The sequence below is a fragment of the Neofelis nebulosa genome, chromosome 2, assembly GCF_028018385.1.
Source record: "Neofelis nebulosa isolate mNeoNeb1 chromosome 2, mNeoNeb1.pri, whole genome shotgun sequence".
Taxonomy (NCBI): domain Eukaryota; kingdom Metazoa; phylum Chordata; class Mammalia; order Carnivora; family Felidae; genus Neofelis; species Neofelis nebulosa.
The window spans coordinates 213,810,562-213,827,743 of NC_080783.1; the positions used below are offsets into that span (position 1 = coordinate 213,810,562).

Here is a 17,182-nt window from a genome sequence, read left to right on the forward strand (position 1 = left end):
GAATCCGCAACAGGCTGTCTCTGTCAGCTTGGAATCCAACTCGGGGCTCGAACCCACAAACGGTGAGATCATGACCTGAGCCGAAGTTGGAAGCTTAACCAACTGAGCCACCCAGGGCACCCCCCCCCCCCCAACATCTATTTTAACTTCTTCAAGTACTCCAAAGAGAAAATATTAAATTTAATGTTTCAACAACTAGTATTTTCTATAAGTAGTCTGTGGGCTGTCAGAAAAAAAGTCCCCATTAATGAAGCACTATTTGGGTACAATATAAAGAAAAGAAACTGATTCTTTAAAAACACAGTACAAAGTTTTGGCGTTTGAATGAATGTCGGCCTCTTCTGGGTTGTCATTTAGGAAGCTGGACACATATTCTGGTGAGTGACCACCCCTCAAAATATTTTGTATTTCTTATTTTGGAATCGTTTTCAAAGACTGTAACATGTGGACTTTATTTAGATCCCAGTTCAAACAAACCATAAGAGAATGCATACCTATAAAAAACAATTGAGGGGCGCCTGGGTGGCGCAGTCGGTTAAGCGTCCGACTTCAGCCAGGTCACGATCTCACGGTCCGTGAGTTCGAGCCCCGCGTCAGGCTCTGGGCTGATGGCTCGGAGCCTGGAGCCTGTTTCCGATTCTGTGTCTCCCTCTCTCTCTGCCCCTCCCCCGCTCATGCTCTGTCTCTCTCTGTCCCAAAAATAAATAAAAAATGTTGAAAAAAAAAAAATAAAAAAAAAAAAAAACAATTGAACATTTGAATGCTGACCAGATATTCTCTGGTGTTAAGGAATAACTGTCCATTTTTCGGGGTGATCGTGGCATTGTGGTTGTGTCATTGAAAAGAGTCCCCATCTTTTAGAGATGCTACAGAAGTACTTACGGATGAGACGCTATGATGTGGGGGACCTGCTTTAAAATAACGTAGGGGGAAACAGTTGGGGTACAGATGAAATGAATTTTTTAGGAGGTGATTTTCTTGAAGCTGGGTGATGGGGACCCTGGGGTTTAGGATCTATTCTAATTTTTTAATTTTATTTAAAAATTTATTTTTTTGTTTTTGAGACAGAGAGAGACAGAGCATGAGCAGGGGAGGGGCAGAGAGAGAGGGAGACACAGGATCCGAAGCAGGCTCCAGGCTCTGAGCTGTCAGCACAGAGTCCGACGCGGGGGCTCGAACTCACAAGTCACGAGATCATGGCCTTGAGCCAAAGTCAGACACTCAACCAACTGAGCCACCCAGACACCCTCTCTCTCTCCTTTTGTATAAGATATAAATGTCCCATAATAAAAGGTTAACCAGAGAAAACCCCTCTTACAGATCTGTGTTCCTTCCTTTCACAACACTGAACTCAGCGGGACTGGAGCACACCCTCTGTGACTGCCATGGTTCCACCAGGGTGGCAGGGGCAGGACTACCACTGAGCTTTGCTTTGGACCATATTCCAGAGTTCCGGGGAGGTGCCTTCGGCTCTCAGCAAACCGCAGCTGTTTTCATTTCTTATTTTTATCACTGTTTCTGGATACCAGGAGTCAAGAACGGACTCAAAGGGTACCTCCCAGCTGCGTCCCAGCCTCTGCCTCCAGGAGAGGGGTCCCCACTCCACATTTCTTCCCCTTCTCCCTACCTGCCGAGCCAGGCTCTCTGCTGCTGGGTGTCCAGCGAGGCCACCTTGGGTGCGTCTGCAGCATGAGAGCACCAGGCCTGGGGGGGTCTCCCCTTCCTCTGAGTCCTCAGCGTGGCCCTGGAGGCCTCTCCCTGGATCCTCCTCTCCTGCCTGGCCCATTCCTTCTGATGGCACCTGAGGAAGCCTGGAAAGCGAGGAGAGAGAGCAAGAAGAGAGAATGAGTGAGTGGGGAGGCTCAGGGACAGGAGGCGGCCACGTTGCTCCCCATCTCTGGACCTCAGTTTCCCTGTGAGTGAGGGATGGCTGAGGGACTTTCTGGTTCTACCATGCAAGCCTGGGCTGGACCCGAACTAGCATCGGTGGCACCAATGCAGGACGTGTGCCTCTCATACTGCATGTCCTCTAGGTGGCCACTTAACTTCTCTGTGCCTCAGTTCCCCATCCGTAAACTAGGCACAGTGCCTCGCCCGGGTCCCCCAAGGCTCACATGAGATCATGTCCAAAAAGCCGTCTGAGTAGATGCTCAGCAAACCTTCGCTCAGGACCCCCTGCCCTGCCCAGTGTGGGGGCTCAGCTCCCTCTCCCCTGCTTCCCCCGCAGGCCCATGGCTCACCAGCCAGTTGCTGCAAGGCCTGAAGCATCTGTACTTCTCCATCGCCTCCATCTGGTCCCGGCCAGGCTCCCGCCTCCTCCCTCTGACTCCCTGGACTGAGAGTAAAGTTGCCCAGAGAGAAACCGATGCCCAGGCATCAGAGGGAGGGCGCACAGTCCCAACCCGGCCACGCTGAGGATGTGCTGAGCTGGCCCTCCCCCACCCCCTTCTCATTTCACCCCGATTATCTAAGCAGTCTGCAGGGAGGTTCTGTTTCTGCTCCCTTCTCTTCAGTGCTATTTGGGCTCTTGCAACAAACGTGTGTTAAAATAAATGTTATCAGTGGGGTGCCTGGGTGGCTTAGTTGGGGGGTTCGAGCCCCGCGTCGGGCTCTGGGCTGACGGCTCGGAGCCTGGAGCCTGCTTCGGATCCTGTGTCTCCCTCTCTCTCTCTCTCTGCCCCTCCCCTGTCCACACTCTGTCTCTCTCTTTTTCTCTCTCTCTTAAAAATAAACATTAAATAAATAAAATAAAACAAATGTTATTGGAATAATGATGTCAAGCACGTCTAGTCAATTTGCAAACGAGAAAAAAAAACAAAACAGTACACCCCTATGGTGGAAGATTGAGGGAAGAGAGAAGAAAAGAGTCAACTTGAATTCCACCGCTCCAGAGATAAGCACGACCTGCTTATCTTAGCATGTTTTGGGGGTGTGTGTGTGTGTGTGTGTGAAATATTTATTTATGTTCATTTTTAACAGCAGTAAAATACACCAAACATAAAACTTAACCACCTTAATCATCTCTGAGTGAGCAGTTCCATAGTGCTAACTCATTGGGCAACAGATTTTTCCTTCTGTACTGTTTCACGTACAGAAAGCATATCTTACACACTATTTTCATTCTCCACCCCCCCCCCCATTTAACGTCATCATAACCATTTTTCCTTGTCAGCAAAAATTCCATGCAAAGACCCGTGAAACTACTTCTAGGAAGGGAGAGGGATGAAACTTTCAACCATTTGGAATGTTCTTCAAAGCAAGCACGCATGACTGTTATAATTAGAAATAACACCAATAAAAGCCACTCGATACGAAAAATTTCCCAAAAAAGAACGGGGAGAAAATTGTAAAGTCTTGACAAACGTCACACGGAACGGTTGCCAAATGCTCACCACGTTGTTAAACCGTAATTTTCTCAATCGCTGTCGGGCATTTAGGCTGTTTTGAGGTTTTTACTAGTATAAATAATGTTGCAGTGGACGTACTTGAGCAGAGATCTTTGTCCACATCTGCTGGTGTCATTCTCATTCTCTTGTGGGGGAGTCGAGAAGGGGACACTGAGGCAGGAAGCGGGGGGAGGGAAGGCCCCCAGCGCTGCCCAGGCCACACTGACCAACTGACCACCGGGGTGTCCCAGACTACCTGCTTCTCCAGGCGGGGTCTGCCACCGGCTCCCTTCCTGAGGGGCTCTGGCCTTGGCCCGTCCCAGACGGTGGGGGTCCCGGCCCAGCCTGGACGCGGGGCTGCCCTTGCTTCTGCTGCAGAGTCTGGTTTCTCCACTGGGGCAAGAGAGAAGGGAAAGAAGGATGTGGGCCATAGCCTCAAATGTGCCCCAATGGCGGACAGGAGTGGGACATTTCTGTGAGACTCCAAAGTCTCCGGTCTTAACCTATAGACTACCTTGCCCCTTTGGGAATTAATGAACGCATGGAGAAATGCAGCGCTTTCCTTGGGGGGCAAAACCTGGAGCTGGGCCCTCCCAGAGCACTCCTTTCCCAAGGAGGGAAGACCACAGACGTGCCCTCCCAGTCCTGGCTGGCTAACGGTTAGAAAAACATAGCAGCTACTCATCCGGCAGAGTGCTTCCTATGTGCTAAGTAGGGTCCTAAGTCCTTTATATTTATTAATTTAACCTCACAACAACCCCGAGAGGTATGTACCATTATTTTTATCCCATTTCGGAGCTAAACACACGAAGGCACAGAGAGGTTAAGTAACCTGCCCAAAGCCACGCAGCAAAAAATTTGTGGAAAAAAGAAAGTAGTGGAGGCTGGATTTGAATTCGGGCAGAACTGGGTCAGGTGTCTGGGCGGGCCATCATCCACTGTACTGCTGATCACTGAGGAGGTATAAAACAGGTGGCCTCCTCCCCAGACATACCAGCCTTCCATCACCTCCCCACGGCCCAACCTGGAGGCCCCTGACCTTTCGGAAGCTCTGGGCCAGCAGGGCCTGAGTGTGTCGCTTCCATGCCACCTCCAGCTGGGCCTCCCGGAGCCGCAGTGCCCACCGAAGCGCCCGCAGGCCCCTGTGCAACAGCTGCCGGCGGCCCAGGGCCACCGCCGCAGCCACGGCCCGCCGCTTCTGCACCCAATGCCACCAGGCTCTGAAACATCTGAAACACCCCCCAGCAGGGACAGGGTGAAGGAAGTCCCCTCCCCGCTTAAGTCCTGTGTGGATCTGCCCCCCGCCCAGGGCCTGCCCTCCACCAGGTGCTCGTCTCCACTGGCCCAGGCAACTTGGAGAGCAGCTGTCCCGGGAGTGTGGCTGGCACCCCCCCCTCCGCACCCCCACAGCCCATGGCCTCACCGGGCCGTCCCGGACTCCAGGCTCCCAACGTTTCGGGCTTTGTTCTTGGAAAGCAAAAGAACAGGACGCAGTTCTCAGGCTGAAGAGCAAGCAGGGCGGGACACCAAGCCTGCCTGTCCCCGGCCTCCCTTCCTGGGGGCGGGGAGCGTAACAGGGGAGCAGAGGCCAGCTGGCAAAGGGAATTCCTGGGAGCACTCCTGAGGTTCCCCGGGTCCCGCACCCGGCCTCCTCTGGCTTCTACCTGCAGGGCGCTCCTTGCTGGGGCTGCATCTGGTGGGCAGGAAGCTGTCCTCTCCTCCTCCTTGCTGACCAGCTCCTGCAGGGCCACCTCCCTTCCTTCCTGCCCAGGTGGGCCGCCCCGGGCAGCACGGGAGCAAGCTGAAGAGCAGGGTCTGGCTTCCCTGTTACCCACCCCTGGAGGGAGCCGGGGGTCCCTCTTCGGCCTGCTGCCATATGTAGGCCCCGGGGAGAAGTTCTCTCCTTGCCTCGCGGGGTTGGCCAGAAGGGCCCCCTGCTTAGGGTCGAGGAAATCCCCCGTCGGCATCCTCAGCGTGGCCTCCGGTGACGCAGGCTTACTGCTTGCCCGACTATCTGAGAGGCCAGCCTGGGCCCCCTGTGTCCCTGGGAAATCCGCAGTTTCCCTGAGGCCTCGCACGGGTTTCTCCCTCCCCTCCCAGGATGCAAGAACAGGCTGGCCGGGCTGGCGGAGGGCAGGGAGGGTCCGGCCACTGCTGGTCCAGGGGTCCCGGTGAGCAGGGCCTGGGGGTTCCTGGGAGGCCCGGCACCCGAGACGGGCTACCTCGTGCTCCAGGTGTCGCACAGAGGCCAGCAGCTGGTGGATGGCAGTCTGGGATGGGGCCCGAGCCTGGCTCTGGACTGGGACAGTCAGGTCCTCCAGGGTGAGGGGCTCCCCCATGAGCCTAGGGGGCCAGTTGCCCATGACACACCAGGGTCCGGAGCCTGGAAGTGTGTGCCCACTGAGAGAGGCGAAGCCTGCAGCAGGCTGGACGTCTGGGCAGGGGGTGTCTGTGCCCAGCCACCGGGACTGTCTCAGGCTGGTGAGTGGGTTAGCCAGCGACGCTCGGGATAGAGGGCTTCCCTGGGGTATCGGGTGGGGCCAGAAGCTGTCCAGAAGCTCTGACCGGAGGCGGGGGCTGAGGTGACTCCTGCCTTCGGCCAAGCTGGTCCCCCTTATGCTCAGGTTACTCTGCTGGACGACAAGCTCTCGGGGTCTCCCCTGGGGCCTGCCGGCCGGGGTCTGCAGGTTGCTCTGCTGTTGCAAGCCTGAGTTCACCAGCCGGCCAGTTGCGTCCTTCAGGATGAGGCTCGGGCCGGCCAGGTTGGTCTGGACCCGGCAGGGCTCCTGGTGCCGCTCTGCCCCCGGGGAGCGTATGGTGGCAGGCCCTTCCCTCTCAGCCGGGCACTCGCGCACCCACCGGCCATGTCCGCTGCCCCGGCCGACACCTCTGCTCTTCAGAAATCTCCGTCGCTCTTAAGAGAGGACAGAGTCGTGAGCCAAGGGCAGACGCGGTGGTCAGTGCTCGGGTGGGTTGGGGGGAGCGGGTCAGAGACAGGATGCCAGGCAGGAGGAGGCCAGGACTGAGGGGTGGTCTGACTCGATGCCTGGCTGCAGGGAGCAGGGCTGGGGTGCGAGGGGGAAGGAGGGCAGAGGGAAGCAGGGGGACAGTAAAGAGGCTGTTGAGGGCATCCCAGGCGAGAGAGGACAGGGCTGGGATCAGGGATGGGGGAGAGAAGGGCGCGGAAGCGGATCTGCCGTGGAGGCTGGGGGCTGGGGGCCGTGAAGGAAAGAGAAGAATCAAGAATGACTGATTCCTGGCTTGGGCAGGGGTGATGGGGAAGCAGCGCTGGGGGTCAGGGCCAAGACCCACACAGCAAACAGCTGCAGGTGAGCTGCTCTGGGTGACTCAGGGTGGGGCTTAGTCTCCCCAGCTCCCGGGACCATGCGTCAGCCGGAGACCAGGAAACGCCTGGGGACCTAGCAGCTATACTGGGCCATAGGAGGTGTGCGTTTGAAGACAGGAACTAAAGCCCAGAGAGGTTTGGCAACTTGCCCCACAGTCACGCAGCTAGGACTTGGAGAAACTGGCATGTGCATCAGAATCTGAATTTGTCTGGGGGCGGCTTCCAGCCTTGGCTCTGTAGCCAAGCGCCTTAGCAGGGGGCGGCGGGCGGGGAGCCAGGCCCACTCCTGGTCCTCCTCTTCCTGGCCTCACTTCCTGACATCCTGACTCTCCCTCCGTCCCAGGCTAGGAAGACTTCGTCCCGGCCCAGCTGGCCCTGTACGGTTAACCTCTGGAATTAGAGAGGCCCTGGGCTGGCCTGGCGGAAAAGAAGCTCTGGGCCAATAGCGAGAGGGGACCCTGTTCCCGCCACATCCAACCCAGACCCACCAAGCCTCTTGCCTGGCCTCAGGGGCGTCGCAGGCCTGGGGGGCACATTCTCCTTGCAGCTGGCGTCGTGTCTCAGCTCCATGGACTCGAGGGCAAAGCCAAGGCGGAGGCGTCCTTGGTCCACACTAAGGCCAGCGGTCTGGCCTGTTTCATCGGATAGGTCCTGAAGGGCAAGGACAGGATGCCCAGCTCCCACCGGGCCACACCCCAGCCCTGGCCCGCACCGTACCCTCCGTCAGCACCTCTGCTTGCCCTGGGGCCCAGCCCCAGCTGTCCTGGTCAGGCCCCCACACCGCCACCTTCCCCTGATGATTTTCGAATGTCCTCTAGCGCCCCCTCCTTCTAACACTGACCCCAGACCTCTCTGTGGCCCCTGCTTCCCAGACAGCCCTCCTGGGGCGGGGGGGGGGGGGGGGGGGGGCTCTCTCAGACCACTTCCTTCCTTCTCCCCGCCGACCCCAGAACACTGCAGCCCAAAGCTGAACGGGACTGAAAACAGTCTAGGCCCCGTCCCCTCGTTCCTTGAAGGTTTCAGCTCTGGCTCACTGTGGCAGTCACCAACACACGCCTCAGTCCTTGGCGATCTCACCATCCACATGGCGGATGCCTCTCACTCCTGGCCTGCGGAGTCCTTGACCTCTTCCTTTCCTGCCATCTTGCCCTTTGTCCCACCTCAGCCATCCACTCCCACGGTGCCCCCAGGCTCTAGCATCCTAAATAACTGTACCTGCTCCAGTTCTGGAGCCCACCCCCACCTTCTAGTGCCCCATGCCGGTGGTCTTTCCCCCATCAGACCCCATCCTCTGGCCCCACCACCTCTGACTGTCCCTTGCTGCTTGCTGTCTCTCCCTTCCCTCCACGTAAAAACACCCGTGCGCACACCTCGCCCCTGGACCGCGCCCCTCCTCCCTCTGCACAACACTGATGACTGGTTTTCACCCTACTGCTGCACCGACAGCCTCGCTCCAAATGACCGCCTTTGATCCCACGTGGGTGCAAAGGCTGCTGGAGAATGAGACTAGTTCCCTCCCCCCTCCCTCCTAGATGCCAATCACACTTTCCCCTCTGTCCTCAAACCCCTGCCACCTCTTCTCCCCTCCCCTCTCCCCCCAGCAGACCTTACTTTCTGTTGCACTCACAAAATAGGGCAACAGAAGAGAAATGCCTCCGTGTTCCTTCCTGGCCAGCTTCCAGGACACAGCCTTCCCCCACCTGCCCTCCCCCCAACTCCCCGCTCCATCCCGTGCGGTCCTATTCCCAGGCTGACCTTCCCCTGCACTCTGGGGGCCATCCCATCTCATCTCCCCAAGGAAAGCACCCAGAGCCACCACTGGCCTCTGAGGTGCCATTCTGGACATCAAGACAGGTACCCATGACCCCCACAGCCCCACGGCAGACTCAGGCCCGAACCTGGACACAGAGCTTGGGGGGTGGGACACAGGCTATGGTGGGTCAGGGCCATGTCCTTGCTTCGAGAAACCACTCCCCCATCAGTACTTCCCCCTTTTTTACAAGGTCATTCCCATGAGCACTTAAGCAGGCGGTTATTTCTTCCAACTTTATAAAACAGAAAGCAGGGGCGCCTGGGTGGCTCAGTCGGTTAAGCATCCAACTTCGGCTCAGGTCATGATCTCCTGGTCCACGAGTTCAAGCCCCGCATCAGGCTCTGTGCTGACAGCTCGGAGCCTGGAGCCTGCTTCAGATACTCTGTCCCCCTCTCTCTGTGCCCCTTCCCCACTCGCGCTCTGCCTCTCTCTCAAAATGAAATAAATGTTAAAAAAACAAAATTAAAAACAGAAAGCAAAACCCCCACCCCCACCCTTCTTGAGCCTCAGGTCCCAGGTCATCGCTCCCTCACACCACACCCGAGTCCCCCTATTTCTCTCCCATCTCCAACTGCTGGCCTCGCTGCACTCGGCACCCCACCCCCACCTGCCCGAGGCTGCTTTCCTCCAGGTGATCCCCGAGACATCACACCCCTGGCCGGCCCTGGGTTCTCTTAAGGCAGCAGCAACAGCAGGACAGTGGTCACTCACTCATCTTCCTGGGACCCCTTGCTTCCCTGACTCCAGGGTGCTCCCCCCTGGGTATCGAACCAAATGCAAAGGGAGTCACTTATATCAAGAACGGAATGGAGACAGGTCAACGCAGGTGCATAAAGGACACTTAACCTAACCTTACAGGAACTCACAGCTCTTCTCAGAAATCAGCAGAGGTCACCAGCCAATCCCCCAACCACCAAGTCTGTTCATGCCTGTTCAAGTCTCTCTGGACGTCCTTGTCCCTCTGACTTAGCTACCCTGATCCAAATAAAAATGACCACTAGACAGCCAACCAGCTCTAAAAGCCAGATCACTTCTGTATTTATCCCATAAAAACCCTTTACGAGCAATCGGACCTCCTTGCTTCCTGAGCCCTGAGTTTCCTGCCTTGCAGGTTGAGAGCCTTGCAATTACTCAGGCTTCCTGCTTTTACTCAATATGCTGAGTTTGGCTTTTGACTGGGTTTCCTTTCCTCCCTCCTGCCTGCCAGCTCCTTCCCAGTCACCTCTGCTGGTTCCTCCTTTGCTGAGCTCTTGCCTTCAAGGCCCCACAGCAGGGTGCCTGTTACGTAAGTAAAGTTCTCTTGGAACACAGCCACATCTAGTGGTTTAATGGCTTGTCTCTGGCTGCTTTCTTGATACAGGCAGAGTAGTTGCAACAGAGACCTTATGGGCCTCAAAGCCTAAAGCATTTACTCTTAGGCCTTTACGAAAGTTTTCTGATCCCTGTCCTGCATCATCTGGCCCTCAGTTACCTTATCGGCCTCACCCCTAGACCCCCTTGCTCTCTCTGCTCCAAACACACCGGCCTCCTTGCTGTCCTTCAAAAATGCTGTGCATGTTGCCGCCCCGGGGCCTTTGCACTTGCTGTCCCCGCTGCCTAGAACTGTCTCTCCCTCTCTCCTTCAAGGCCTGCCTCAAACGCAGCAGTGAGCCCTTCCATGACTGTTCTCCCAGACTTTAGCACCCTCTCCACTCTGTCCTCTCTTTACCCTTCGTGGTTTTTCTCCATGACTTGCCACCACCTAACAGACTGAAGAAAGTATTGTTTGCTCCTATCCCTCCAGGGGTCTATGAGCCACTGTTATTTTTTTTTTTCCCCTGCAGTATTTGCAGTATTTGCATGCAATAGTGCTGGGCACATAACAGGGGCTTCTACACCGTGTGAAACAAGCGACTGACCGTGGTAAACCTCATGCAGCTTTAGGAGACACCCTGTCATTTAACCCTAAGAACTAGAGATGAGGAAACTGGAACTTAAAGGGGCTCCGTGCCCGGCCCAAAGCCTATAGCTGGTCAGTGGCGGCAGAGGGGCCACGGATGGAGGAGGGGCTGATTCCAGGCGCATGCTCATAACCAAGACCACCTGCCCCCCACCTCTTTCCAAAGGAGATCTCCAACAGCTAACCCACAATATCCCTACCTTTAGTGTCCCCGCCCCGTGGCTGGGTTCATCTGTTCATCTGCGTGCTCCTCACCCCCACCCTCTGCTCCCTGGCTACCCACCCCCATCCCTGTCCAGTTAGGGACATCAGAGCCTCCCTCCTCTTCCCCCCAAAGAACCGGTGGTCAGTGCTCCTGGCCTCTGGGACCCGTCCTCCGGGCGTCTGTCTTCCTCAGGTCCTCCGCCTGGTCCGGTTTGAACCTGGAGGGGACCTCCCGCGAGGGCTAACGACCCAGGCGGGTAAGGTGCGGGACGTCAGAGAACTCGCGGAGCCTGGGGGCGCGCGGGCGGTTCCACGAGTCGCGAGCGTGGCCGCAGGTTCCCATGGCGTGGGCTACAGGGCACGAGCGGAGCGCGTGCTCCTCCGCCAGAGTCTCGGCTCCGCCCCTCATCCGGGGACTGAGATCCAGCCTCGTGGCTTCGTGCAAGTGGCTGGCGTGCGGAAGACGGGCCAAGCTGGCCGTGGCCGTGTACCGCTGGACCCGCCCGGAGTGCACCCTCCCCACTCCTCCAGTGCCCCGTGACGCCCGGTCCCACTGCCCTCTCGGCATTTTCCACCTGCGACCTTTGCCCATGCTGTTCCCTGGGAGTCCTGCCTTGCCTTTCCACCCTCAGTCCAGATTTCATGCTTTCTCCTCCCCGAGATGGGAGGGCAAAGAGCCCTCGGCCTCCGGGCAGGTGACCGGTGGTGACTTACCTGGGTGCTGCAGTTGTGTGCCTGAGGCAAGTCCTTCGATTCTCTGACCCTCAAGCTTCCCATCTGCAAAAAGGGTGTGGTAAGGCCTCCTCTACCATCTCACAGGTTTGACGTGAGAACTTCATAAATAAATGCCAAAGAGCTTCTTAAAAGTCTAAAGCAATTCTTAAAGGAGGGGTATTTATTACTTCCTGAGTCGGTGTATCCGACATTTCCTCCTAAACCTGGTGGATGGAATCGTTTGTTATTTAGATCTTGGTGTTCTTTGATCTCAAGTAGTACTTTATGCCTTAAAGGCAAGTTGGTCTGATACTAATTTAGTAAAGTTTTTTTAAAATTATTTTTTAATGTGTATTTATTTTGGGGGGGGGGAGAGAGACAGAGTGTGAACAGGGGAGGGGCAGAGAGTGAGGGAGACACAGAATCCGAAGCAGGCTCCGGGCTTAGCACAGAGCTCGAGGCTCCGCCCAGAGCCGGACACGTGGGACACAAACGCTCCAACTGAGAGATCATGACCCAAGCCGAAGTCCGAAGTCTGACGCTTAACCAACTGAGCCCCCAGATGTCCCTAAAGTTTTTTTTTGTTGTTGTTGTTGTTGTTTTTTAAGATTTATTTTTAAGTAATCTCCGCCCCCATCGTGGGGCTTGAACTCACAACCCTGAGATCAAGAGTCCTGTGCTCCACAGACTGAGCCAGCCAGGCTTTAACTTTTTTCATTCTTGTACTTTCAGCTTTCCTGTGTCCTTATATTTTAGATGTGTCTTTTATTTATTTATTTTTTACTTTTTTAATTTTTAATGTTTATGAGAGAGAGAGAGAGAGAGAGAGAGAGAGAGACACGGAGTGTGAGCGGGGGAGGGGCAGAGAGAGAGGGAGACAGAATCGGAAGCAGGCTCCAGACTCTGAGCTGCCAGCACAGAGCCCAGAGTGTGGCTCGAACTCACGAACTGTGAGAGCATGACCTGAGCCGAAGTCGGACGCTTAACCGACTGAGCCACCCAGGCGCCCCTAGGTGTGTCTTTTATAAACACAATAGAGCTGGAAGTTCCTGGAAAATCATTTACAAGGTATGATCATGATGTGTATCTATGAAAACATCTATTTTTGTGTTAGCTAGTGGTCAGACTTCATGTTTCTTTCTTCTCCTTTCTTGCCTTTTGAAGAGTTGCTCACATAGCAACAACAAAGGAGTTGATCAAGGCTTTCTTTTTCCTCCTTTTTTCCCTCCAATGGTGTCTTGGAAATCACACATTCTACTTCTATTCTTTCAGTGGTTCTCCAAGACATTAATTTAACAAAGCCTAAAGTTAATCCAGTGTTTACTCTCCTTCCAGACAGAAAAGGTCTTTATTACACTTTGTGCCTGGTGAGCTCCTCCTGAAATATACCAGCATTTTTCTGAACACTAAGCCACATGTTTACTGTTTCCTTTGTGAATGGCAGATCTTCCTCATGGAAAAATGTCCTTCTTCTACAAGAAGATTCTTTATACGTTTCTGTATCAAAGGTCTGTTTGTGATAAACCCTATTGTCATTTCTCTGAATAGGCCTTTATTTTTCTCGTTCCTGAAAGATAACTCCTAGTCCACAATTTCAGGTTTATGTTATTTTTCACATCACTTGGAACATATCGTTCCCTGTCTTCTGACTCCTTTTGATGCTGTTGAGACATCAATTGCCAGTGTAATTGTCATTTCTTTTAGGACAACATCGTTTCTACCTGGTTGCTTTTGGGATTTTTGCTTTTTAATTAAAACTTTTTTAGGGGCACCTGGGTGGCTCAGTCAGGTAAGCATCCGACTTCGGCTCAGATCATGATCTCACGGTCTGTGACTTTGAGCCCCGCGCTGGGCTCTGCGCTGACAGCTTGGAGCCCGGAGCCTGCTTATGATTCTGCATCGCCCTCTCTCTCTGCCCCTCCCCTGCTCTCTCTCTCTCTCTCTCTCTCTCTCAAAAATAAATAAACATTAAAAAAATTGTCTTAATGTTTATTTTTGAGAGAGAGAAAGAGAGAGGACGTGCACAGGCAGGGGAGGGGCAGAGAGAGAGGGAGACACAGAATCTGAAGCGGGCTCCAGGCTCTGTGCTGCCAGCACAGAGCCCAATGTGGGGCTTGAACTCATGAGCTGTGAGATCATGACCTGAGCCGAAGTCGGACGCTCAACCAACTGAGTCACCCAGGCACCCTGATAATGTTTTATAATAACGTGTTGGCTCTGTCCATAGTCGCTAGACTAATAGGTATGAACGTAAGCCCTCAACTACCTGAAGAACTGGACTCTCAGAGGTCTGCTGTTGCCAGAGGAAAACCTCTGTGTTCCTTCCTGACAATTTTTTCAAAACTTGTAGAAAGCACTCAATAAATGTTTAGAGGACTAATAATGAATGAATAAAGGAATGGGCAGTCAGACAGACTGGTGATGGGACTCACGACATGCTACCCCCAGAATACGGCATCTTGGATATCGTGGACATCTTGGCATCATGGACATCTTAACCTGAGCGTTTGAAAAAATGGCAGAAGCAGGAAAGTCACTCTGACCCCTCCCCCTGTCGTTTCCTGAAACAGGTCCCAAATCTACTACGTGAAAGTTACCCTTCCTGAACCAGGAGGAAAGAGGACATTCTTATCACCGGAGACAGGGAACGTATGGCCAAGCAATCTGTAGAAACCAACCTTTGTTAAACGGACCCTTATATCCCTAGACACTTCTTCACCGCTCACTACCCCAGCCCACACCCCTTTGTCCTGTAGGTTCTTCACACATTTTTAAAAAATGTTTATTTATTTTTGACAGTGAGCGAGCAGGGGTGCGGAGGGAAGGAGCAGAAAGACAGGGAGACAGAGGATCCAAAGCAGGCTCTGTGCCAGAGACCCCCGCCCCTGACGTGGGGCTCGAACTCTGAACCTCGAGATCATGACCTGAGCCCAGGTAAGACGCTCAACCGACTGAGCCACCCAGGCGCCCCGCTCACACATTTGTTTCTTTGTGTGAAAGGTAGAAACGCTTCCTGCTGTTGTCACTTCAGGCCTTCCTTCTCTTGTGAAGGTTCTCGTAGACGTGTAAACGTCCCATAAAACGTACACGATTTCCCGGGTAATTTTGTCAGTTCACTTTTCAGACCCAGCCAGTGACCCTAAAAGGGTTGAGGAAAACTCTTTCCTTACCTCACTCCCTCCCTCTCTCTGAATAATTAACGTGGCAACACAGGTAATGAGAAACACTGATGTGACACATTTTCAGACCTTTATTATCCAACTTTTCAGATGAGGAAACTGAGTCACGGTGAGGTTAGGACACTGTCCTGTCTCTTATACAGCCAGTCACAGGGTGCAGTAGGGATTTGACCAAGCCTTGCTGGCTCTAGAGCTGTTTTGGAGGGAGGCTGGGAGAGTTGGAACTTCCAGGCTGTTCTGGAGACTTGTCCCCCGGGCCCAAAGCAAGGGCCCTGCATGTATGGCTGGCTCTGGTCTAGTTTGGGCCAATAGAAGACCTCGATCTCTCCCAGGAGGAGGAGGGCTCGTCTCTGGCTCCCTCATCTGGAAGGCTCAGCGTTGTGTAAGCAAGAAATACAGGATTTGGGAACCAGACCAGTGGCTTCAGCCCTCCTTAGCCAGAGACCAGAGGCAGGAGGAAATCTGCTTCCTGGGGCAGGCAGTTTCCAAAACATACCCCTGAGCTGCCCTGTGGGGAAAGGCAGTCTCTTGCATGCTGTCTTTTTTATTTTAATTTTTTTAATGTTTATTTTACTTTGAGAGAGAGAGAGAGCCAGCAGGGGAGGGTTGGAGAGAGAGGGAGACAGAACCGGAAGCAGGCTCCAGGCTCCGAGCTGTCAGCACAGAGCTTGACACGGGGCTCGAACCCACCAACCGCGAGATCCTGACCTGAGCGGAAGTCAGACGCTTTACGGACTGAACCCCGCCCCGGCCACCCCTTCCATGCGGTCTTTCAACCCCACATGCCTGGTAACAGGGGCCTTGAGGCTGGAACACTTCCTTACCAAGAGATAAAGAGCCCACCCCACACAGCCCGTGCTGACCTTGTCACCTCGAGCGGGAATATCTTTCCCGGTTTCAGGCCCAAGGTGAGCTCTTTTGTTCTGCTTACGGGTGCGTGTCATAGGACAGCCGGCCAAGCCCCACTGCTAGATCTGTCCTCTCGGGGGAGGGGAGCGTCCTGCCACTGTGGCAGGAAGGCGGGGAGAGCGAGCCACTGGCCCCGTGCCAGTTACTGGGAGAGGCCTGCTGGCCACAGGGGACTGTCGCCAACCGCCAAAACTCATCTTGCTGCCTCCTCGGCGTGAGCAAAGCATGATTCATCCAGTGCTGGACTGCATCCCTTTCCCGGGTGCCTCTGGCCACAGGGTGCAGCGGGCAGAGCTGTCTGATGTCCTCCCTGAAACTGATACCCGGTGCGTGGTGTTCTGGTCAATGTGGCCACTTGTCCCCACCCCACCTCCCAGCCCAAGCCACCAACATTGTCCTTTCAGAGCGTAAGTCAGATTGTGTCCCATTCTGTGCAAAGCCCTCCAGTGGCCCCCATCTCACTCAGAAAGAGCCCAAGTCTGGGGCGCCCGGGTGGCTCAGTCAGTTAAGCGTCCCACTTCGGCTCAGGTCAGATCTCGTAGTTCGTGGGTTCAAGCCCCTCATCGGGCGCTGCGCTGACAGCTCAGAGCCTGGTGCCTCCTGCGGATTCTGTCTCCCTCTCTCCCTGCCCCTCCCCCACTTACTCTCTCTCTCTCTCTCTCTCTCTCTCTCTCAAAAATAAACATTAAAAAAAAAAAAGGCGCCAAAGTCCTCGAAATGACCTACTAACCCTTTGCCAGCTGGTCCCTGCTGCCTTTCTGACCTCATTCCTCCATCCCTCCCTTGGCTCCAGCCGATCGGCCTCCTGGCCCTCCTGGCCCTCCTGGCCATGCTCGGTAACAGGCTGGACAGGAACACACCCGCTCAGGCCTTCCTATGAGCTGTTCCCCTGCCTGCAACATCATGCCAGGTGCAATCCCCTGACACTTGGGGCTTTTTTTTTTTTTTTTTTGGTCTGATTCTGGTAGCCCAGCATCTAGAAGCCTCCCAGTTCCCATAGGCTCTTGGCTGCTTGTTGAATGGATGTTACAAAATCAGTCTTGAGACATGCTGCGTGGAAAGGGGCACCCTGCCGGTGGCCCTCGGTCTCTCTGGGCCTCTGATGGCACTCTTCTTGCAGGACAGTCCTCTGGCTCCTGGGGCCACTTGGTCTGCATGGTCAGGGCGCCAGAGTAGCCTGGAAGTTTAAGTCACGGTCCCCCGCCCCCGGAGCAGCCCTTGGTCAGTGACCGGAAAGCCCAGCTCCCTTGCTTTGTACTGAGTCACACGCTGCATTCAGGGTCTGCTTCTGGGGATGCCCACCTAGGATAGGAACCTTCCTCTGCCCCCCATAAAGATCCGGTCAGACTTGAGGGATCTCTGGCTATACTATCTCCTCTGCTTGACACAGGCTCTCTTAGCTGTCCCCCCCCCCACCCCCCTCACCTTTTCATTCCCTTTGGAAATCTGACATATTCACAACATACACACGGGAGCATGCGCCCACTGGAGGCCTCCCATGTGCCAGGAAGTGGTAGAAACCAGAGAATTGGAACTTGGGTTTTAGTCCCATTCCTCGAAGGCCACACCCCTCCCCAACCCAAGGCCGCCTCAACCATGACCTTGAGGGGTGTTTCCTTCCAGTCCACTCTTCAATATTTCACCACACGTACCCTCATGAACGACATACAGGATTGCTTGGAGGTTTTTAAA

At 54.7% G+C, this 17,182-nt stretch overlaps 1 protein-coding gene across 3 annotated transcripts; it reads right to left on the minus strand.

The window, feature by feature from the left end:
- Positions 1–1,875: 1,875 nt before the first annotated feature.
- Positions 1,876–11,976, minus strand: LOC131505475 (uncharacterized protein C1orf167-like). Of its 3 annotated transcripts, XM_058719069.1 has the most exons (8): positions 9,768–10,812; positions 9,257–9,334; positions 7,221–7,383; positions 5,051–6,300; positions 4,810–4,853; positions 4,426–4,615; positions 3,643–3,779; positions 1,876–2,335 (listed from the first exon to the last, which is right to left on the minus strand). In XM_058719069.1, the coding sequence occupies exons 3-8, from the start codon at positions 7,300–7,302 to the stop codon at positions 2,077–2,079; spliced, it is 1,962 nt and encodes a 653-aa protein (XP_058575052.1). In that variant the 5' UTR covers positions 7,303–7,383; positions 9,257–9,334; positions 9,768–10,812; the 3' UTR covers positions 1,876–2,076. The 3 variants fall into 3 exon arrangements, with proteins under 3 accessions (XP_058575052.1, XP_058575051.1, XP_058575054.1); XM_058719068.1 differs by lacking the exons at positions 9,257–9,334; positions 9,768–10,812 and adding an exon at positions 10,825–11,976 and having other exon boundaries at positions 1,877–2,335; XM_058719071.1 differs by lacking the exons at positions 9,257–9,334; positions 9,768–10,812 and adding an exon at positions 10,825–11,976 and having other exon boundaries at positions 1,878–2,335; positions 7,233–7,383.
- Between the last annotated feature and the right edge of the window lie 5,206 nt (positions 11,977–17,182).